The sequence below is a fragment of the Diospyros lotus genome, chromosome 10 (assembly GCF_014633365.1).
Source record: "Diospyros lotus cultivar Yz01 chromosome 10, ASM1463336v1, whole genome shotgun sequence".
Taxonomy (NCBI): domain Eukaryota; kingdom Viridiplantae; phylum Streptophyta; class Magnoliopsida; order Ericales; family Ebenaceae; genus Diospyros; species Diospyros lotus.
This window is the reverse complement of record NC_068347.1, coordinates 4,640,802-4,664,245: the sequence shown is the minus strand read 5'-3', so window position 1 is coordinate 4,664,245 and position 23,444 is coordinate 4,640,802. Positions and strand designations below refer to the sequence as shown.

The 23,444-nt window shown below is 32.6% G+C and overlaps 1 protein-coding gene across 1 annotated transcript; it reads right to left on the bottom strand.

The window, feature by feature from the left end:
- Nucleotides 1-819: 819 nt before the first annotated feature.
- Nucleotides 820-2,355, bottom strand: LOC127810973 (transcription factor MYB15-like). Its single transcript, XM_052350617.1, has 3 exons — nucleotides 2,029-2,355; nucleotides 1,731-1,860; nucleotides 820-1,647 (listed from the first exon to the last, which is right to left on the bottom strand). Exons 1-3 carry the CDS (start codon nucleotides 2,159-2,161, stop codon nucleotides 1,140-1,142), a joined length of 771 nt encoding a protein of 256 aa, XP_052206577.1. The 5' UTR covers nucleotides 2,162-2,355; the 3' UTR covers nucleotides 820-1,139.
- Nucleotides 2,356-23,444: the final 21,089 nt, after the last annotated feature.

The window sequence follows — 23,444 nt, the reverse complement described above, 5'->3', positions numbered from 1 at the left end:
AATTTGTTGGATCGGCTCATTTGATTTGTTTTAATTCACTTAGATACCTAATTTGGCGTTCAATCTTCAAACTAAAGTTTTTTTTTTATCTTGATTCAAACCGGTTGCATATCTCTGTCCCTAGATAAGGTGTCGGAACAAAAAAAAATTAAATCAAAAAAATCTATAAAGACATTTTTAAGCCACAAGAATTTAAAAAATGTTTTTAAATGAGGTATTCAAGTAAAAAAATTAAACCATAAAAACATCTATAGAAATTTTAAACTATAAAGGGCTTTCTTGCAACTGACCCGAATTAAAAGGAGTTTGGGTGCAATTTAGTAAAAAGAAAATAATAATAATTTTTCATATATTTTATTGTCACGCAGTTCATGCATTAACTTGGACCATCATAATTTAAGCTTGTTCTTATCCAAACCGTAGATTCGTACGTTGACCCCCACAGACTCTCATTATTGATTAATTAAAGTAGAAAGTAACTCAATTTGTTCTTAGATTTATAAGAAATTGAGTAAATTTTAATTTTTAATATTTAATTATTAATATTAATGGACTATTGAGATAGAGTAATGCTATTACCGAGAGTGTAAATAAATTTCTAATCTAGTTGACACATTTTTACTTAACAACACCTGCACATCTACGTCTTCTTATTTTTAATAAAAATATATTAAATAAACTAAAAATTTATTTTCAATCTAGATAAATAACATTAATCAATGAGATAATAAGACATCACGAGAATCCATCCTTATTCGCTCTCTCATTTGGGTTTTGACGGGCCATCTACATGAATTTAAGGGGTGAAATAAACAATAGTTCAAAGCAAAAACTTATTAATGATCGGATTCATATTCAATGCTTTACACATTATTATTATTATTACATTGGTAATGGTAATGCATACCGAAAGAATTATAAATTTTCATTTTTTGGGTAAGATTATACAATCGAGACTTGAGAAGAAAACAACTAAAGCTCACAAGAATCAAACTCGAGATCTCGGGCTCACTAATATTATCACTTGGGGGACTATCCCTCCGGAGTGGTAATTAAAATGATGAAGCTGTGGATACAAAACAAAGGCTCTTTGTGGCTCTTGTTTCCCTTTAATTTCCCTTTCATTTATCAGGAATCTCTCATTGTTGGGGAATTTCTTCAGCAAGTTGGGGGAAGAAGTCCATGCCGTAGTCGTAAATTCCTTCGCCGGCGAAGAATGGCGGCGAGAACACAGTACTGTTAACGTTGTACGACGTGTCTTGCAAAAACGGCTGAGTCCAGAAACTGTCAATGTCTTGAGCCGAAATTTCGAACGAAGAGATGCCGTCTTCCAAATCTAAAGCCCAGTTTAGTTCACTCAACGGCGGGTAGTCGGAGCTCGGAGAAGTGATTTCACTGGAAGATGCTTCCGGCGGGGACAGCGCGAAGAAGCCTTCTGAATTCGGCTCCGGCAAGCGATCGGCGGCGGCTTCTTCAGACTCCTGTTCTCTCTTTCCGGCCGGCTGAGCTTGGCCGGGGGCGTTAATGGTTTCCTCCTTCGTCTTCGCAGACTGGTTTCGCCTCACTCGCTTCTTCAGGTTGGTGTGCCAGTGGTTCTTTATGTCGTTGTCCGTTCTTCCGGGCAATTTTCCGGCCATAATCGACCACCTGCAGATTCATTACTAAGATGTTAGATAGCTACTCAAAGGAGTGAAACCATACTTGTTGCTGGAAAAGGAGTGAAACCATACTTGTTTCCGAGTTGCTGGTGGAGTTTGATGATGATTTCCTCTTCTTCTTTGGTATAGGCTCCTCTTTTCACATTGGGACGAAGGTAATTCATCCATCTCAGCCTGCAACTCTTCCCACATCTCGACAAACCTAAATGATAAACAACAAAAACCCAATTCATTTCAGCCAGAAAACAAGCAACCCAATTCACCAAATCTTTCTTGGACGCATGATCAAGATTCAAGAACCGTACGTCAATGGATATAGGCCTAAATGATTGACAAATTCAAGTGAGATTAATTAATTAATTGCAGCAACCTGCAAACTTGGGGAGTTGGCGCCAGTTCCAGTGGCCATATCTCTGAACATAAGCCCTCAATTTCTCGTCTTCTTCAGGAGTCCAAGCCCCTTTCTTCATTCCATTTTCATCAACTCGAGCTGCTCGAACCATTCTGTTCTTACTTTCACTCTCCCTGGCTCACTCGATTACTTTGATAGAAGAAGAAGATCTAAAGCTCGAAGCTTAAATTCCAGTGGCTGCTGAATCTCTCTGGCTTAATTGGCGACACGTTTGAGAGCTTGTTGACGATGAATTTATATAAAGCTGAATGCTTTTGGGGAGTTTAAGAGCTGTTGATTGACTGTAGAATGGGAAGAAAGGTGGGGTCCCTCTCAGAAGCTGCAAAGGAAAATTCTACAGGGACGAGGGAGCAAGGAGACTTCCTAAAATAAAGGTTACCATACAACGGAACACGTTATTCCATCTGGCTCTCTCTGATGTCAAGTGATTATTATATTTATAATGTGGCAAATAATTTTATTGCTTTTAATATGTTCAAACCCCAATCCAAGCCATTTGGGGAAGGCAACATGAAATTATTCTTTCAACAAGAGTGTTCTAATCAATGTTGAATTATATGTATAGAAGATTTAATACGTATTGTTATAAATGACTATCATATGATGTAACCAGAGTTTTGATCACATTTTATAATTAACGTGAAATTGTCACTCGTCAATAATATTATTTTATTTTTTATAGAGTAATTCCTAGTGTTAAAAGCATTTCTTCCTTTCATTTTTACTAACACAAGAAACGTGACGATATTAAGGTGTTTAATTTATGTTTACATTAAGATTTTTGAAGAAACAAAAATACCTAAAATCCAAAAGCTCCTTTCCTCTTCGATGGGTCCCATCAGTATCACTAGTTTTGAAGTTGGGTATTTTTATTTTTTTAAAAAACTTGGACATGTTAATAAAAACAACTAGGTCTTCTTGTTTTTTCCTAAGAAAAAAAGTAAAAAAAGATACCAATTTCCGTACTAAATTGTTACCAAAAGGTCAGAAATTCTGAACGTAACCGTACGCGTCCAGCCAAATTTAGAGAAAGACAGTTGGGAAGAGAGACAAAAAAGTAAAGCTTGTCCATATGAACAACGTGCAGCTGGCAATTATAATACTTTCACAGTACGAATTATTGACAATTAATGGGTCATCATGAATGGCTAACAGAGTAGCTCATGCTATTTAAGTGTTTGGAATGATTTTTTTAAATTTTCATTTAAATAAAATTATTATCTTATTTTCAACGAAAGAAAATCGCTTATATAATTTTTACGAAAAGATGATTTCAGTTATGGAATTAAAATAAATTTTAGAATTTAATTTCAGATTGTAATTTGATATTTATAAATAAATAGTTCTCGATAAATGATTAATAGATTACACCCAATAATCTGTTGATTAATTGTCATGTTTATCTTCCACACTTTGATGCCTAAAGTCCCGTGTTGGGTGAGATTGTGGGCTTAGGCTATTGAGCTAAATTATATTGATTTTTTATATGTTATTATTTTTTGTCTAATTTCTATTCATTATTTGATGATGATCTTTGAAATCAATCACCACCTACCGTCTCAATGGATGAATCTCGAGAGTGGAAGTTTCAAATTTGGCTGTCTAAACTTGGGAATGTAGTTTGCAAGACAACAAGGCGACGGGATTAGGATCCTTAGGATAGAATCTGACACTCAAATTAGTAAAGTAAATGCGAGTAGTAGAAAATGTAAAAATTAGAAACTTATTATACCTAACGAGGGTTCATGCTTTTTATAGGTGAGGCCATTATAGGGTACTCAAGATAAAGTCCAAAGTGGTCGGGTACAACTCCTAGAGACCTCGGTCAAGTTGGAACAAGTTGCATGGTCCGATCCAAATTTTTCGAACTCCATTCTAGATTGCTCTGTAAGTGTTGCCATGTGTCCTTTAACTGGTAGTAAAAGATTGTAAACTTGTCACACGCCAATCTCTTGGGCGATCCACGTGGCGAGTGAGACCGCTAATGCATAAGGGATATTTTAATAATTTAGATAATATCACATTATTGTTCTTAATCTATGAGGTTCGATCCTAACATTAAGTTGCTTTGTGCCATAATTTTAAAGAAAATACTATTTAGACACTAATGACACTTAATAATAATTAAAATATTATTATTAAATATCACTCACAAATATCTAAATAACGATTTAATAAATTTAATTTAGTCCAATTAAGTGACTTTGAGGATTTCATAAACTCATACAATTTTTTTTTTTTAAATACCGTTACTTCACATAGTTTTGGTTGACGTATTTTTTATACTTAAAAAAAATATGTATAATTTAAAATTATGAGTTCAAATCATATTAATTAAGTTTAATTGCTATTCAATATGAGCTCACATATAGTGATTATTTTAAATAGAAAGATTAATAATGCTATCAAATATAACATCTAACAAAATATTAAAAATAGTTATGATATGCCAAATATTAAGTGATGATGCACATATTTACAAAAAAAAACCATTTTTTCAGAGTTGGACTTAGTAAACTGCAAAAAAGATGATGTTGGCTAAAATAGCCATTTTGATGCCCCGAGCATAGTCGAGTGACAAAGGGACAGGATAAAAACTTGCCTGAAACTCCCGGTGTAGGTTTGATTTCTGGAAAAAGTAAAATATTTTTTTCTGGAGGAGGACGACCTTGGGAGTGGCATCAATGATGCCAAGGCCTACTACCCGGTCACTCATGCACATTCCGCGATTTACCTCCTCAGTGTAGCTCTAGGGGTGAGGTAGTTAAGGACGCCAGTAATAGAACGTAATTCAGAAAAAAAAAAAATACTTTGATACGTAAGTCAAATGTAAAATAATAGAGAGAAATGAGAAAAACTTAAAATCACAATCAAGAATATTTACTCGATCCAAAAGACATCATTCTCTACTTATAATAATTTAAAGATAATTAGGAATCATTATTCTAGGTCGTTTCATGAAGATCACCTTCATCTCTTAAAGATCATTTTTCTAAAATTTAGGAGAAATGACTTGTTTTGAATTTATTAGAATTAAGATAAATTATTAGATTATAGGAAATAACCTATAGTCACAAATTTATTTTTTAATTTTGAAAAAGAATCTTAGTCAAGATAAATTTAAATAAAATATCAAGATCAAATGTATTGCTAAATAAGCTATATACATAATAATTGAACTAAGTGACGGATATCATCAAAGTCAATATAAAAAAATAAAATAAAATCTCGACAAGTTGGTATTGAATTTTACTTTTTGTGCTCATATATATATATATAAATATATATATATATATAGAGAGAGAGAGAGAGAGAGAGAGAGAGAAGTTTTAAAAGAAACATAGAAAAAGCTTATAGTAGATGTTTGACTGTTCAACTTGTAATATGAACATTAAAACCACTTTTGTTGTTAAAAAACCTTTATTTGAAAGCGTCCTCAGTAAGCTGACAACAGAACACGGAATCTGTCTGTCCACGCGCTTCTCTCTCCTAAGACCTTGAAATAAAGACAAAATGATTATGTGGCCACATATGGAATTGAATCAATTCTTATAATATCTATACATACATACATACATATATATATATGAAGTCGCTTTTAATAATTAAAAAATATAATATTTAATTTTTAAATATAAAACATGAATTATGTTAGATGTACATCACTTTTGTACATCTTAGACTACATAAGAGAGTATTATCACCAAAATACCTCTCGCCTTGCATGCGCCTCACGCGCCTCTACGAGTCTTATAAGGAATTTTTTTGTCATTGATACACCTTTATGTAGCCCAAAGTGTACCAATGACTTTTTTTATAAAATATTAAGATTATTATTTTAATTATTAAATTAATAATTTTTAATAATTAAAATACGAAATCTTGACATTTTTATACATTAAGCATCAAATGTTATATTTTTTAATTATTAAAGAAACACAACAAATTAGTCAGCTTGTTTAAATACTGTCGACTGATCATTTAATTGGTGCGTCACTTATGAAAAATAATGCATTGATACACGCATTAACTGTAATATCCCAAGAGCCTAGAAAAGAGTAGTATATATCGAGAATAAGTAACGAAGGAAACAATACCAGCTGAATATCTTTTGAGCTGAATGTTGGCAAAGAACTTCGGGGTTAAGCGTGCTTGAGCTGACAACTTAAGGATGGGTGACCCCCTGGAAGTTCGTGTAGGCCCATCCGAGTAAGTTGTTTCGATTTTTCCTATCGCTCGATGCGGGATGTTACAGGTGGTATCAGAGCTGACCCTTGGTGAAGGCGGTCTGATGAGGGCGGGGAGTGGCGCCGGGGCTCGAGAACCTGTACAAGGAGCGGCTTCTGGCAGGCTTCTAGGATGGCAGCCCCCAAAGGGAGAAGGTCTGAGACCAGTTGTAAGGTCGCACGACGATGACGTCATATGCTCAAATGGGGAGAATGTAATACCTCAAGATCCCAGAGAAGAGTAGTATATATCGAGGATAAGTAAAGAAGGAAACAATATCAGCTGGATATCTTTTGGGTTGAATGTTGGCAAAGAACTCCGGGGTTAAGCGTGCTTGAGCTGGGGACAGCTTAAGGATTGGTGACCCCGTGGGAAGTTCGTGTAGACCCATCAGGGTAAGTTGTTCCGGTCCTTCCTATCGCTCGATGCAGGATATTACACTAACGTTCTTAAAACAACAATTTTTAATAATTGTAATATCGAATCTTGACGTTTTGCATATTAAGAATTAAACGTCATATTTTTTAATTATTGAGAGGGTATGTATTAAGCCTATATATATTCAATTACATAAAATTAAATATCATATATATTTTATATATTATTGAGATGATTGTCCTTGTGCTGCCTTCGGTGTTCGTGCTCTCGATTACACTAAGAGAAGCAAATCGTAGGTTGAGCATTTGATTCTTGTGCAGGGTGATGATTGAACTTGCAATCCATTGAATTGACATCAACATATTACTCATTTAACCGCTCAATCTATACTTTGGGAGCAATTTTATATATTCTTTATCCGGCGACAACTTGCAAACATTGTAAGATGTATATGTAAGAAAAATCATGCAAACGTTTTATTTATTTTGATCATTTTTTAAGAAAATCAAGTCTTGCACATGCTCTTTCTAAAAAAATCTTTTACCGCACATATTCTATTTTTAACATGTCTGACTTAAGGCATTGGATGATAGTTTTGGAGGTGCCAAAGGAGTCCACTTGTGCTTGTTTGCAACCAGAGCCGGTCTTGGGTGTTTTAGGACAATTTTTTTTAAGTGTGCCCTTTAAATAAATTAAATAAAAAAATAAAAATTATTAATTAATTAATTTTATTAAAATTATAAGAATTTACAAAAGATAAAAAATAAAAATTTGGAGTCTCATTAAAATCTTATTTGGGGAAAATTTAATGGGACAAAACCCTAAATAAAGAAAAAAGAGTACCTAGCATTGTAAACATTACATTAAAAAATAAAAACTACATATTCGAGTCTACATACTTCCTCCCGAATCTCCGTAAACATTTCTTGATTTGATCAATCTTCCTTTCATCTAGGGGTGTCAAAAAATATTCGAAAATCGGTGAACTGGACCAAATCGAATCGAACCTTGCCTTTTGGATTGGTTCTATGGTTCAATGGTTAGATTCTGGTTCTAAAAAATTAAGAACCGATATATTTGGTTTGGTTACTGATTTTTTTTTTCAAACCATGGTTCGAACCAAATCAGAATCGAAATCGAAATTATACTTATATATATTATAATTTTTTGGTATATATATATATTTATACATATGCATAAATAATATTACTTCTTAGGAAACTAGCGAGATTCATGAATTCTTTTATTTCTAGGCTTTTATGGGTTATTGCTATAATAAATGGATGTAATTTCATTTGATGAGATAGTCTATGAATTATTTTGTTCTACTTTTAATTCAAAACTTGAAGTATTAATGAAGTTATGAGTTTATTTTAATTAATAAATTTGTTTGTAATTTCATATTTTGTGAAAATGTTTAGAAGTTAAATGTTAATTGGATAGAATCAAAACCAAACTAAAACTGATCCAGTGTGATTGATTGGTCATGGTTTGATTTTATATATATAATGGTTCGGTTACGGTCCTTATTTTTTTGAACTGTTAAAAATGGTTCGGTTACTAGATTCTTATAGAATCGGACCAATTCGAACCGTTGACACCCCTACTTTCATCATCCATAATTAATCGAAACAAAAAAAAATCATCACATGTATCTACAAAATAAAAATAGCAATAAAATTTTCTTTTGACAAGATTTTTTTTGTTAATTTTTTTTAAAAATTTTATACACATATACATATACCTTAAAAAAAATTTGGGCCCCTCAATTGTGGGCCCTGAGTTGGAGCCCTAGTAGCCCTGGGCCAGGGTCGACTCTGTTTGCAACCTTATTCAAGTGAATTCATCATGATCGTTGAGGAAGAAGATTAAGATTGGACCAGCTATAACTTAAATTTAATAAATTTTATTGGTGTGAATTTTCGAGTCATAAAAAAAAAAGTAACAAATCAAGTCTTAATCTTATTGGCTAGGTTAATTACACGAAAACTGATAAGAAAATATTTAAAATATTAATTAATTTAATGGCCTTTTTAAGTTTTTTAATTTCTTAAACGATGAGTCCTAATAGCAACAATAAAATTAATTTTTTACTTAGGTTTTGGAAACCATTTATTCATAAAGGAGGGTAATATGACACATAAAACATTATTTATATGTTCTAAAATAATTATTTTTTTATTTTGTCTCCATGGACATGGTGCAGTGGTAAAACACTTGGAGTTTTACATAAAGTATCAGGTTTAAATCAGTGTGGAGACTTGTTAAAAATTTAAGTTCTGCATAGATTATACTGAATGTCCAATTTTTGAATTGGTGTGTATAGATTGTGTCTTCATCCGGATTTATTCGGGGATACATCAGGGAGAAGATCATCCGTCTTTGGAGATTAGTCGGGCGAAACTCAGACACTCTAGGTAAATTAAAAAAATCATTTTTTATTAAATTTAATGTTAGTCTTAGAGAGATTTACTAAAGATTTTTTTAACCCATAAATACTATTTTTTTATCTAGATATAGTCTAAATAAATAGTATTACTCCTCAAGTTTGATTATTGTGACGAGACTTGCATTGATATCTTGCAATATTTATATTGATGTGACATAAAATATAAAATATAAATATAAAATATTATAAAAAATATTAAACTTGAGTGTCTAAATAGCATTTTCATTTTTAACCAAACTATAAGCTAACGAACATCTAAAAACCCACCTAAAACCATTCCAAAAGGAAGAAATTTTTTATAAAAATTGTTAATACACTTCTCATAAGAAGAGAAAAATTACTCTCGACAAAGTTGCAAAATATATATTTATATATATATTTGACATATTTTAGAAATAAAAAGTCGACTATGAAAGTAGTTTTAGATACTTGTATGCTTTTTTTTTACTTAATTCCAATATGACCAACACTTTCTCGACCTTTAAGAGGTGCATTAACAATTTTTGCATAATTTTGCTTCACAAAAATAGATTTTTGTTAAATTAAAAATAATGAGATACGTCTCTATATCGTTATAATAAAAGGTTACGTAATTATGAATGAACATAATAACAAAATTATTATATATAAAAAATAATATCTTAATATTAACAATTATTATTAAAAGTAATAATTGTTAGCGGCTGTCGCTGGTAATCATTGCTACGAATCCAATGGTGGTTGGAAGAATCTATCGGTGGAAATTACTGAATTTTCTTTTAAGCCGCTAAAATCAAAGAGATCTTTCTTTTTGCCTATCAAAAATTATTTTACTGCAAATTTTATATATATGTAAAATATATAAATATATGTATATTTGTACAAGAATTTTCAAAATATTAAGTGTCTGTTGCTAATAATTTATACTTTTTTGTTTTATTTCTTATTTTTATATATTTACAACTTGATAATTTTTTATAGTTTGAGAGAATTTTTAAAGAGATAAAATTATAACAAGATCAAGAGTTTAGGTGGTATTTTCTTCGTGTTTCAGTTTTTAATTTTGACTTCTGTTTGCGTTTTAGTTTTTAATTTTGAGTTTTGAGTTCTCTTTGTATTTTAGTTTTTAATTTTGATTTTTGAATTTATTTTCAGTTTTATGTTTTGAATGTTTGTTTTGAGATTTTTGAAAACGCGTATTTTTTTTAGTCATTTTGAAAAATAGTTTCTTAAAATTAAAAAAAATAGAAAATATGTTTTCTTTGAAATTTTGAAAAATATCATTTTATAATATTTTATTCAATAAATTATAAACAATTATTAATAAATTATAAATTATTAAAAAAAATTATATTACATATTCATATTCAAATAAAAAAAAAATCAAATCACAAAAGAATTCAAAACACAGAAGATAGGAGGCACATCAAAAATCAATCACATATGGAAGTAATGATCGGTGAAGGGGAAGTCGCGATTTGAATGACAGCAATGGCTGGGGTTGTTGATCGATGGCTGTGGGCGGTAGCTAGCGCGATGGTCATTCGACAGTAGAACAAAGAGGAGACGATGTTGGACTTAATGCGAGGGAAGCGACGACGGGCGATCGATGGCGGCTCGCACTGCTGGTGGTGGGCGCGATCGACGGTAGTGGTCACAGTGGCGAATGTGATCGACGGCAGTGGTCGTAGTGGCAGATGTGATCGATGGCAATGGTCGCAGTGGTGGATGCAATTGACGGCGGTGGTGAAAGTAGTATTGTGTTTTCGCATTTGCAATTTTGAGTGTTTTGGAGAGAAGAAAAGAGACAGAGAGAAGAGATGGGGTTTGTTAAATTTGGGGAAGGAAGTGGTCGATGGCAACTTTTGGCAGTGACGGGCGAGGTCAACGATGGCTTATGGCAGCGACGGAGATGGCGAACGCAGCGTTTGGTTGAGGCTTGAGGGAGAGAGAGTGAAGAGATGTGAGATTGGAGGGTGGGGTGGGGTGGGGTGGGAGAGGCTATGTGCGTTTTTCGTATTTTGTGTGTGTTTTCATAGAAAACACCCAAAACAACAAAATGCATTCTTTATAAATTTTTGGATTTGGATTTTCTTTATAAAATTTTCTCTTATTTTTGAAAACAGAAAAATGAACGCATTTTTTGTGTTCTGAAAAATTAAAAATTCAAAACGAGTTAAAAATAACAAAGAGAATAGGCTTTTAATAGTTGTTATAAAACAAATTGATATATAAGGACTATTTTGTAATATAATATAAAGTTGAAGGACCAATTATGTTATTTACTCATTATTTTGAAATGTTAATCATAGCCACTTTTTCATCTCTTTCTTTTACGACGTTACCTTCCTATTATTGTCATTATTTTTGGATCACGATATTAAGTTTGAAAATACAAAGGGCGGATGGAATGAAACTTCACTTAACCCTTGCGTAAAAAGTTACAGTCATCTCATTTGACCTCATATTTATTTGAAAACTTAGACTAAAAATATCATTATTCTTTTCAATATTCAAATTTCGAACTAATCCCAATGCTAACCCTAATCATAATCCATAACACATGATATTTTTTTAAAAAAAGTTATATAAAAAATGAGAAAAACAAAATATAAAACGGTCATGATGTGGTACTGTTTAAAATTACCAAAATACCCCTACGCGCCAATAGTCTTACCCGCCACGTGGATCGCTTGAGAGACTGACACGTAGCAAGTCAACAATCCGGAACGGAGCCCGAGAAATTCAGGTCGAGCCGCGAGACTCGTTCCACCTAGACCGAGATCCTCGGGAGTCGTGCCCCCGCTCAACACGGGTTTATCTCGGGTACCTCATAACGGGTCTACATATAAAAGGACAAGAGTCCTCACCAGGTATGACAAACTCTACAGCTCTCTCATTTACGACTACTTGCATTTACTCTACTGATTTGAGTATCGGAGTCCACCTTGGGGGATCCAAGCCCCGGCCCTCCATTGTCTTGCAGGTTCTACACCCAAGGTCCGACATCCCTAAGTTTGAGGTTCCATTCCCAAGGTCCAGTCGCAGAGGTAGCACATGGTGGTCGGTCCCAAAAACCATCATTAAGTCATTACAAGAAAAATGAAGTTTAATGAAGGATTTTAACGTCAAAAACAATGTTATTGCTAGTTAGCAACTAAATAATGACGAATTAGTAACCGTAAGGATTTAGATAGATTTGTGATAGATTAGAGATGAAATTAGTGATAAAATACTAATTTGTAGCTAATCCATAGTTACGAAGACAAATTTAGTGACGAAATCCGTTCATTTGAGAAATTTAGTGACAAATTTTATATTTCATCGCTAACTTGAATTTAGTCTAGGAACTATTAAATAGCGACCAAATAGAGATTTCGGTCGCTAAATTTCATTTTTCCTGGAGCGTGTTCAGACCCAATGGATGATTAATTCAAAAATTCTAACCATCGATTGAACAATCATAATGAATTATGAGGGGCCAAATGAATAGTCCCATATATATATATATATAATAAATATGGGGGACCCTTGGGAGCAATTTCTTCCATGCTTCATGGCCGGCAGGTGGGGGAGATTAATGAGCGGTGGCAACTGACGTGGGTCAACCCTTGTAAAGGTGATCTTGCATGCTGCTGACGTCCGCTTGCTTACGTCATCTCGCTTACGTCACCTCCCCATTACACGCACATGCATCCACTGCAGTCCGCAAAAGGCATGCAGTCAGGCAAAGCTTTTTAATTTATAAGATAATTTCACCGACCAACAATCGAGGTCGTCAGTTAATTAATTATATATATATATATCTATCTGTCTATGAAGAATAAGAAAAGCATATTTTCATTTTTTTCGTACGGATATGGGCCCCACTCTTCTCCCAGTCCAAGGTTTCACATCGTGCACAAGCGGTTTGAAGTCAATAGTTGGCTTCTCCGAGGTTACGTAAACAAATACGCGTATAATATATATATATATATATATACAGATCTGTCACTCTACTTGCGTCGGGTATGCAGGGAGTGTTTGGGGGAGGGAGGGTGGACCGCCGCCTCTCTCATTTTATTCATGTTAAATATTATGTTATTTGTAGTGAGTAAATAATATATTTTTATATATATTTATTTATTTATTGAGTTCTTAATTGGCTACTTTAATTTGTAGGGTTATTTCCATAAAATATCTTCTAGGACACTTGGTTTGATTCATTGGTTTCGATCCTTAATTTTCATTATCCATAATATTTAAATAGTTTTATAATATTTGACCGGTAATAAAAGTTGCAATTAGTCTAAATAGGAATGTTATGTTGTCTACTACCTGCCAGTGAAGGGGGCGTGGGCCCCCTTCACTGGCCGACAAATGTTATGTGGCTCGCTAGTGGACAACATAGTATCACTGTTAGTCTAAATTAGAATAAAAAAATTTTAATTTAAAAATTAAAGACTACATAGTTACTTAGGAGGCGTTAATTAATCAAGATATGAAGTGAAAAAATTAAGATATGGGATGGATCTCAGATTTTTATCATTTTCAACATATTTGTTAAGCTTATTTGACCATTCTTGAGAAAATCATCTTATGACCTCTTATCTTGATTTTTCAAGATATGCATATCTCTCTTCCCTCTCAAGATAAACATATATTGGTCTCTACATATAAGAAAAAAATGACGTTTATGTCCTCTAATGCATTCCAAAGAATTTAACAAACAGTTTGATAAAAATTTTGGAATACTTTTCAACCTTATCTTGATAATTCCACATCTTGGTCCGAAAATCATTCCGCACTTATTTTGATACTTTCTTATCTTCCTTATTTTAACAAACACTACGTTAGTAGACACGACCAAGTCGACACAGTTTGGTTTATATTAGTCTAAGAAATTAATTTTGTTCATATTTAATATGAGCTTAATGTATATACATATATATAGCTTAATGTATATACATATATATATATATATACACTTAATTGAAAATTACTATTGGATCATAAATTGTTAGACTTAATTGAAAATTACACGAACCAGGTCAAATTGGATCATAAATTGAAAATTACTATTTTTCGAACTTAAATAGTTTGATCTTCAACAAGATTGAAAGTTTCAAGTCCCTAATTGGTAATATATTTGGGATATTTTGAATATAATTTTTGATTTTATAAATTAAAAAAAAAAAATTTTCGCTAATAGTTTTAGAAAAGGACACATAACCATAACATTTATAAAATTAAATAGGGCGACAAATGATAGTATGTATCAATTAAGTCGTAGCTATCCAATGCTTGTATATTCAAATTTGATATTTGAGATAATACTTCATATTAATATATTATATATTTATATTGATATGACAAGTAATACAATACATTAATGCACGAAAATCACTCTAAATATCAAAATTGAGTAAAATTTCTCCCAAATGAATGGTTTATATTTTTTTTCAAAAAATAAAAGGATAGATATTTAATTAAAGTCTAACTCTCCCGAAGGGTTTGGAGAGACTAAAAAACATTATATTTTGTCATTAAATTCATTTAATTTCTCGATGCTTTTTTAGAAACTCGTTGATAACAACGTAGATTTACCCTAATTAAATCGACGAACCGAAAAAAATGAGACGAGCAAATTCATTTTAACAAGAACTCAAGTGGGGGGGGAAAAAAAAATCAAAAGAAGAGGAACCATTTTTCTTTGTTGAATACGTACCCAATACCCATGCATTCAACAAATAACAAGGGAAAAAGAGAAAGAAAATAAGAGAAAGAGAAAGACAATGACTTGACGTGTAGCTTTGAATGAGGGCACCATGACATGAAAGCAGTTTGAAACAACACACGAAACACATGGTGATGGATGTGCCCACTACTTGAAAGTGAAAATGAAATGGGCCAGCCCTTGTCGTCTTGGGACGGACGGTGCCACAGTAACGAGTGCTATCTTGTTCACCCTTTCGAGGGTTAAAAATAACGGAGAAATTACCCTCAGTGCTTTGAGGGTTAAAAATAACAGAGGGGTAGTCAAATATTATCCCTCATGCAGTCTCTCTGTTATTTTTAACCCTTAAAGCACTGAGAGTTATGTTGACCCCATTAAAAGGGTGAACAAAATCGCACTCTACATTAACTCGTCGGGTTTGTAAATTTACTGACGTGTTATTTTTTTGTTAATTAATATTTATTAAAAATATTAATTAATATTATTATATAATAAAATTAAAAAATAATAATTTTATTATGTGCCAGCCAGAGGCCTTAACCGAGGACTTAAATTATTTGGGGTCAATCCAATTTCTATTAGATTACTGTTTGTTTTGCTGCGCTGAGTCCATAGACTTTCCATTGCCCGCGTTTACACAAGTCCTGTTGCTGCGCTTAGTCTATGGACTTTCCATATAGACTTTCCACAGCTTGCATTTACACAACTCCTCTCTCTCCCTCTCTATAATGAATCTTTAGTTTTTTTTTTTTTTTCAAACTTCAAATTTTACTGAATTAATATAATAAAGTCCATGTCAACTGCTTCACACTACTTGACTTAGTCAAATTTTTATCACGTGATAGGTGGAGTCCCACAACAATCACAAGACACGGTATTTGTTCAGATTCCATTACAAAAAATAATAAATACAGTATTGCATCAATTACATGTGACGTTTAGCGGCACAAATTTTACCACACATCGTGATGGACACGATCCCGAAAATTCAATTAAAAAATATTCTTCACATAGTATCAATCAAACTTGAATTTATACCAAATAATCCCAAAATTGTGATAAGCACTAACTTGCACAAAAATTGGCATGGGGTGTACTTATATATATATATCCACTTGAGAGTTTGTGGGCCAAACCCCATATGCCAAGATATCACCAAGTGACTGGCGTACCCAAATTCCAACACTTGGCCTATAATTAAATGATCCAATGATCACAATTGCTAAATCTATAATTAAGGGATTTTTTATTTTTAAATAAATTTTATACACCATTTTTTGTGGCATAGATTTTCCTTGACTTAGAAGTCTTTTTCATTTGTGGTTATTAATTATTGGGAATAAGCTTTTATATATCTGATCGGAAATAATTTTCAAAATCAATCTTTAATTTTTTTTTATTTTTAATATAAGAATCTCAAAATTTACTCAACTAATCTCATAAAATCTCATGAACTCATGTCAATTGCTTCACACCACACGATTTGGTCAAATTTTTTTCACGTGATAGGTGAAGCTCTACAACAATCACAAGAGATACACGATATTTGTTCGGATCCCATTACATAAGATAATGAATACAGTATCGCATCAATTACATGTGACGTGTAGAGACACAAATTTTATCACGTATCGTAATGGGCATAACTCCCAAAAATTTAATTAAAATATATCCTTCAAATATTATGAACGGGACTTAAATTTATATCAAATAAGTCCAAGATAGTGATAAACCCTAACTTTTGCAAAAATTGGCATGTGAGTGTACTTATATATCCACTTACTTGAGAGAGCTTGTGGGCCATAGACCATATGCCAAGATATCACCAAGTGACTGGCGTTCCCAAATTCTAACACTTGGCCTATAATTAAATGATCAAATGATTACAATTGCTAAATCTATAATTAAGGACTTTTTTATTTTTAAATAAATTTTATACACCATTTTTTGTGGCATAAATTTTCCTTGACTTAGAAATCTTTTTCTTTTGTGGTTATTAGTTATTGGGAATAAGCTTATATATATATATATATATATATGATCGGAAATAATTTTCAAATCAATAAAAAGTAAATATATCTAAATTTTTCATAACATTCAATTTTTCTAGTTAGGGGTAAAATGTTAAAAATGGTTTTACCTAATGAGATTAAAATTTGATATGCTGTTATTGTCGAATTGGATAAAAGTAGGGTATCTAAGGATTGAAGCCTGCATTTTTTAGGGCATACTTTATGGGAGTCAATTATAGTGCATCTTTGGTCTATTTTTGGTAACTTTTTAGGGGGTAATTCATGATAGGGTAAATTATTTCAAAGATACTCAACTTTTTGCTATGATTTAATTTTATAATAAATTTTAAATATTTAATAATATTTTAAAATTTTGTATTTAATTTTAATTTTATAATGTCATAACATTTTTTTTTTCTATATGTGCATATATATATATATACACACACATATAACCAAACAAATACAATAATGTGTCGATGTTATCGTCTATCTTAATATTTAATGGCACAACCAAATGGATTACGCTATTATAAAATTAGTATTGTTGTGGGGGGTATTTTAGAAAAATCAAATCCAAAAATTCAAAAATTTTAAAAGCATCCGAAAAGACTAAAGACCCAGATGACTCCAGAGTCTCTAAACTAGCCAAGCCCTTAAGCTCGTCTAAGCCCAAGACTTATTTGAAGCGCTTTTCAAGCCCAACTCTCCTAATGACTTAGAGTCTTCGAAGAGACCTTATCCGAATGATTCTTTTTTGGGTATCTCATCCCCAAATGTACTTTCAGGCCTTTCGCCCCCATCTGTTGCATTTTTTTTCCCAAAGAGTTTGGTTATACATACATCCCACGTGTGACATGACCCCCACCATCAACGCTTGTAAATATCATCAGGTACATGCTAAGAGAGAAAAGATCCAAATTTAGGATTTGAAGACTCAAATCCAAGTCTAATACCAAACCCATCCAGAGACTCTCATTCAGAGCCTCTTATCCAAAGACATTCACCTGAAGCCTCACACAACATTTATACATACATACTTTATTTTACACCATAACATCGTCTGACATAAACATTGAAAAGTTTGCGTGGGAGAGCTCCATACATGCCTTTTCGACTAGTTTATGTTGCAGATCCATTTGAAGACTAGTTAGCCGAAGACCCAAGTCTTCGAGGATAAAGTCTTCTGAGGACTTACTAAGCATTTGAAGTCTCAAGGTACTCTCTTTGCTGTCCCGAACAACAGATCGAGTGTCACTATGAGGAACCTGCTCTCCCAGATAGCAGATCAAGCTATGTTCTAGCTAGACACCCATTAATCTCTTTTGCCAGCATGGACCTTACTTCCCATTTCTTTGCCAGACTCTACCAAGCTGTTTCCTAAGATATATAAATTTAATTATTGTATTCCAAGAATAATAAATATATTACTGATAAAAATAAAGTTAAACATAAAGTTCACTCTATTGTTAAAAAATTGAAAATTTATTATAATATTAAAAGTTCACCCTTTTTTTTTTCTTTTTCCTATAACCTTCATCTCCCAAGGCTTCTTTTATTATGTGCCCTTAGGTACATGATAAAAAACAAGAAATATTTTTGGTTAAATACTTTTTGAGAAAATACATATACTACTTGAGGTTTAGGATAACGTCAAAAAAAATTATTTTTAAAATTTTAAGAAATATGACGAGTATTTAAGAGATTTAATGTTATATTACAATCAAGTTAAATATTAAAAAATGATATACATACTTGTATATTTAAAACTTTCTCGTCTTTTTTCATTTTTTTCTCTATTTTTTTAAGATCTTTTTCTTTCCCAATCTACCGTGGATCTTCATTTATGGTGACGAGACGGTGATCATTCATAGCTAAAACAGTGTCAATTGTTCATGACAATGATGATTGCAACATATTTATTTTTTATGTGCACGTGTGTGTGTAGTGAATTCTTGTTAACATTTCAGTTTTTAATATATGAACCTCTAACACCTAGTGTTATCGCAAATGAACTTGTGGTGAAACCCAAAAATCTTTCGTGTTTTTTTTATTTTTGAATTCAATGATTGTCAGCCGTCAACGAACCACTAGTTGTTTCTTTTTTCTTTTTCTAAATTCAAAGAAGAGAAATGAGAGAAGAGAGAAAGAGAGGAAAGAAGAGAGAGAATGAAGCATAAAATGGTCACTTACAAAAGAGGAGGTTTTTGCTATTTTCAGAACATAAGAGGTGCTTCTTGCAATTACATCAAATCTTAGGGTGGTAATTGAGATTTTGCAATAGTGTTTTATCCGTGCAGTGAAGCTGTAAGAGATGCTAACTTATTTATTCATGTAGACTTTCCAAATTAATGTTTCCAGTCACATTTATCACAAATGGGTCAGTCATCCCTTGCCACATTAATTATGGCATAGCTAAAAAAAAGGCCATTTAATAGGAGATGAAAAGGTGATTGTTTAGTTGTAGAAAATACTTTGGTGTTTTCAACTTCAATATTTCATTGGATTATTGAATCTCTAATTAGAAAATAAAAAATTTAGGCCTGTTTAGTTGTAGAAAATTTTATTTTTTTTAGAATAATTGAACCTCTCATTAGAAAATAAAAAATTCAATTAGCTAAATTTTCTACTTTATGCTATGAATTAGGAAACATTATTTTGATGTTTTGTAAATTTTCTAAATATGAATTTTGTGATTTTTTTTAAAACATAAGAACATATTTTAGTTATAAAATTAGAGTTCAAAATAGAAAACGTTTTCTAAAACTATAATCCTCAATTTTTCAACTTTGTAGTAGAAAATATCACACAGATGTTTTTTAAATTATATGAAAAGAATATTTTTACTTTTTGAAACATAAAAAATTAGGTCACGTGTTAGTTGTAAAGTTCCACACGAAATGCGTGTGCGAGGGTTTTGATCAAAACTTAGATGTAGGATTGTAAATAAATCGAGCCGTTCGTGAGTGGCTCGATAAAAGCTCGTTCGTTAAGGTAAATAATCCAAACTTGAGTTTAAATTTGAACATCGATTTGTAAACCAGTCAAGTTTGAATTTAGTATATTCGATTTGTTATCTCATGAGCTAGTTTGATTAGAGGGTCGTAAGTTGGTTTGATTAGAAGTTTATGATTAGTTCATGAAAACAGGTTCATTTATAAATACATTAATAAATTTATTTATAATTTATAAATATATTATTTTATAATTAGATAATATATGTATATTTTATAAATATATTATTTAATTAACATTATTACATATACATACATATCATCATTATATTTATATCATATGTATTCATTATTTGGATTTTAATGGACGGCCTATCCAAGCAAGGCTAGACCTTTCATGAGGCCCATGAGGCGGTTGCCTTAAGGCCTATGAAAATTTGACTATTTGGGGGCACATAAATTGGAAACCTCCCTCTTTGTAAGGGTCCACTGCCCAGGTCTAGTCGCCCACTCCCTTCCTCTCTGTAAAGCTTCGCCCCTACCTTTCTCTCTCTTTTGCTTTCACTGATTCGCTCACTGCCTTGCCTCTCTGGCTCTGTCGCCCTCGCTTCTCACTACTCTGTTGCTCGCTGCATCTCACTTTTCTCGTTGCTCCGTCACCCTTCGCGCTCACCCTCTCACTCTCGCCCTAGCTATCTCGCATCTCGTTGCTCTGTTTAGTCACTCGCCCTCGTCGGCTTGCCTTACCCTCGCCAACTCGCCTCGCCCTAATGGTCGGTGGCTAACTCTCATTCTCTCACTGCCTCTCTCTCGCTCCATCGCCGTTTCACACCCTCGCCGACTCGCGTGCTTGGTGACTCGTTCTTGCCATGTCGCCCTCGTGGCTGATTCGGGGGCTTATTTTTATAGTTCGCCTCAGGGCCCCAAAATCTCAAGTATGACACTATCTCCAAGAAACTCCATTCTTCTCTCCTGTTTTCCTCTCCTCTCTCATTCCCTTAACCTCGTCTATTCCTATCATTTTCTTCTTTTTCTCTAACGTCTGTTCTTCTTTTCCTTCTATTTCTCCTTCTAGTGCATGTTCTTCTTCTTCTTTTTCAATGCCTATTCATCTTATTTTCCTTCCGGTGGGACGACCAATGGCTTCTCCTTCCCTTTCTTCTCACTATGTGTTGCGACCAACCCACATTATCTATTGTTGTTGTCCATCTTTTCTGACGATCGACTGACATGCGACTTCTAGTGTCTGCGACTATCCGCCTTCTCCAGTAAAGGCAATCGTTAGCCATGTGCCTCTTCTCTCCAATCGATTTGCTTTCTCTGACCGCTAGACGTTTGCAACACTAACCCATTCACCGCTTGCGACTGCCTGCAACTTCGAGCCGTTGTTAAGCTTCTTGACGAGCAAAGCTTGAGTCGAGCTCGAGCCGGGCTTTAAGGCTTGAGATCGAGCCCATACTCTTACTCATCGAGTTGAGCTTGAGCTCAATGAAGTTCAAGTTTGCTCGATTGCAACCCTGGCTAGATGTGATATTTGGGTTACAATCGAAATCCAATAACAAATTTCCACCTACTTTTTGACTTTCAAATGATTTTTTTGACAAATTTTCAATTTCCTTTGGAATGAAGGTTCTAATCAGTTTGACACTAATCACTAGTATTTTTAATTTTTTAATTACGAGATTATTATGAGGTTTTTAATAAAATTAATTGTCATTATTTAACAATTGGATATTATGTGATGTCCTGTAAATAACTTCAAGAGAAGTCAGTACCATTTCTAAAAATACAAAAAATGAGCTATGCACTTTAGACAAACTTGCAAGAATGATATGCTAAATTTACCCATAAAAAATAATCTCCAGTTAACTCACCTAAATCATAAATTATATGCCATAAGATTCTCCAAGTAATAATATTGGTTAATGCCACCATTTAGACACTCAACCTCAAAATCACAATATATTTAATCTTAATCAATTGTTAAGGGAGAAGGTATAAAAATACCCTTGTACTTTATCAAAAATACAATGACACCCCAAAATTTTAAAACGTCCAATTAGACATATTTACTCCAAAAAAGTACAATTATTAAACACATTTTTTGCCCAATCGGTAGATTGTGTAAGAGCATGTGCTAGTGAGCGTGTTTAGCAAGGACACCTCCTCTTCCTAACGATGTCTCATCTCTCTTTTCAACATCTCATTCGATTGCATTTCCTCCAACTTCTCATCCTCCTATCTTTTTCTCTTTGACGCCTTCTTCGGCTGTGTCTCATCTTTCTCTTCAGTATCTCTTGTGAAGAATCATCTTCTTTCTTATTCTTAGTATCAAACGACGACAAATATGATAAGGTTCTAGACATGAAAATAGAAGATTGACCGCCATTAACAACTATCAAAGAATCAAAACCAAAGAGCTGAGGTTTTACTCTTGTGTTTAGTTCTGATGATGAAAAATATCAAATGGTTTTATTCTCTAAATCAAAGTATATGATTTGGAAACAAAAATCAATTTCAAGTGCTTTGTTAAAATGAAAATCAAATTATTTATAATTTTTTATAGATGGAGATTTGCTCAAACAAATTTTAAGATTTAAAAAAATCTCCTAAATAATTTTTCAAATGGTAAATGAAGCAAAATGTCCAATCATCCTATTGTGTATTTTGATGTTTAACTTCTAAGTTTGGAAGATTGAAGCATTATAAGGAAATATACAAGAAAATGTTTTCATTTTGAAAAACTATCTCTCGATATTTTGATACCTAATATTTATTGTTGTTAAAACAATTTTTAATGAATTTTTCAATAAATAGAAGGTATGCATTTTGAGAGTGATAAAATTGTTAAATCACAAATTTGTACTAAAATTAAAATTTTATTTTCTTGTTGTTATGCATTTTGATTTTTTAGATATTTTTATTGAATTCAAATGGGGGTACTTTCTTATTTACATTTATCTATTAAAGTAAATGGAAGGTAAAATATAAATTAAAGAAAATATAAATATGTTGTAATGTGATCTATCGACTACATGCTTTCAATCGTTGGCTAATGCCTTCACTCTGTCGACTAACTCTCTTACTTTGTCGACTAATAGAATAGATGAATTGCATCTATCGACTAAATTCTTGTATTTGTTGACTAAGTCTTTATTTTAATTAGCAACTGTTGACTAACCCACCTCATCTGTCGACAGATCTATTCGTAGAAAGCTTCCAGTAACTAGTTTTTCAAATCCCAACGGTTACAAACAGCTAGTTTTTTCTAAGATCTTTTGGGATGTCTATAAATACAAGTCATGGATGATCTAGAGAAAGCTAATGAATGAGAATGAAGTGAAGTGAGCTAGTAAAATTTATTCATCTTCTCAAATTGTATTTGTGGTTTAAAATTTATTTATCTTGTTCAAGACTTGTACTTTATTTTTAAGAGATTATTGTAACTAAGAGATTCATCTCTTAGATTCTCTCTTATTATTCAACTATTGTATTTCCTAACTTGTATAGCTAGAAGGCTTACTTGTGTAAGTAGGAGATTGTAATTCCTAGTTTTGAACTAAAGGGCCTACTTGGGGTCAAGTAGGAGGTTATACTGGATTGGTTTGTTAAATCCTTAGTGAGGAGTTAAGGTAATGGATTAGGCTTGGTTTAAGCCG

Bases quoted from the DNA above. Each gene is read 5' to 3' on its own strand.
- LOC127810973 (XM_052350617.1), bottom strand. From the start codon at position 2,161: ATGGTTCGAGCAGCTCGAGTTGATGAAAATGGAATGAAGAAAGGGGCT. The intron at 1,861-2,028 runs GTTGCTGCAATT...TTTATCATTTAG, and splicing joins CCAACTCCCCAAGTTTGCAG to GTTTGTCGAGATGTGGGAAG. The intron at 1,648-1,730 runs GTATGGTTTCAC...ATGAATCTGCAG, and splicing joins CACCAGCAACTCGGAAACAA to GTGGTCGATTATGGCCGGAA.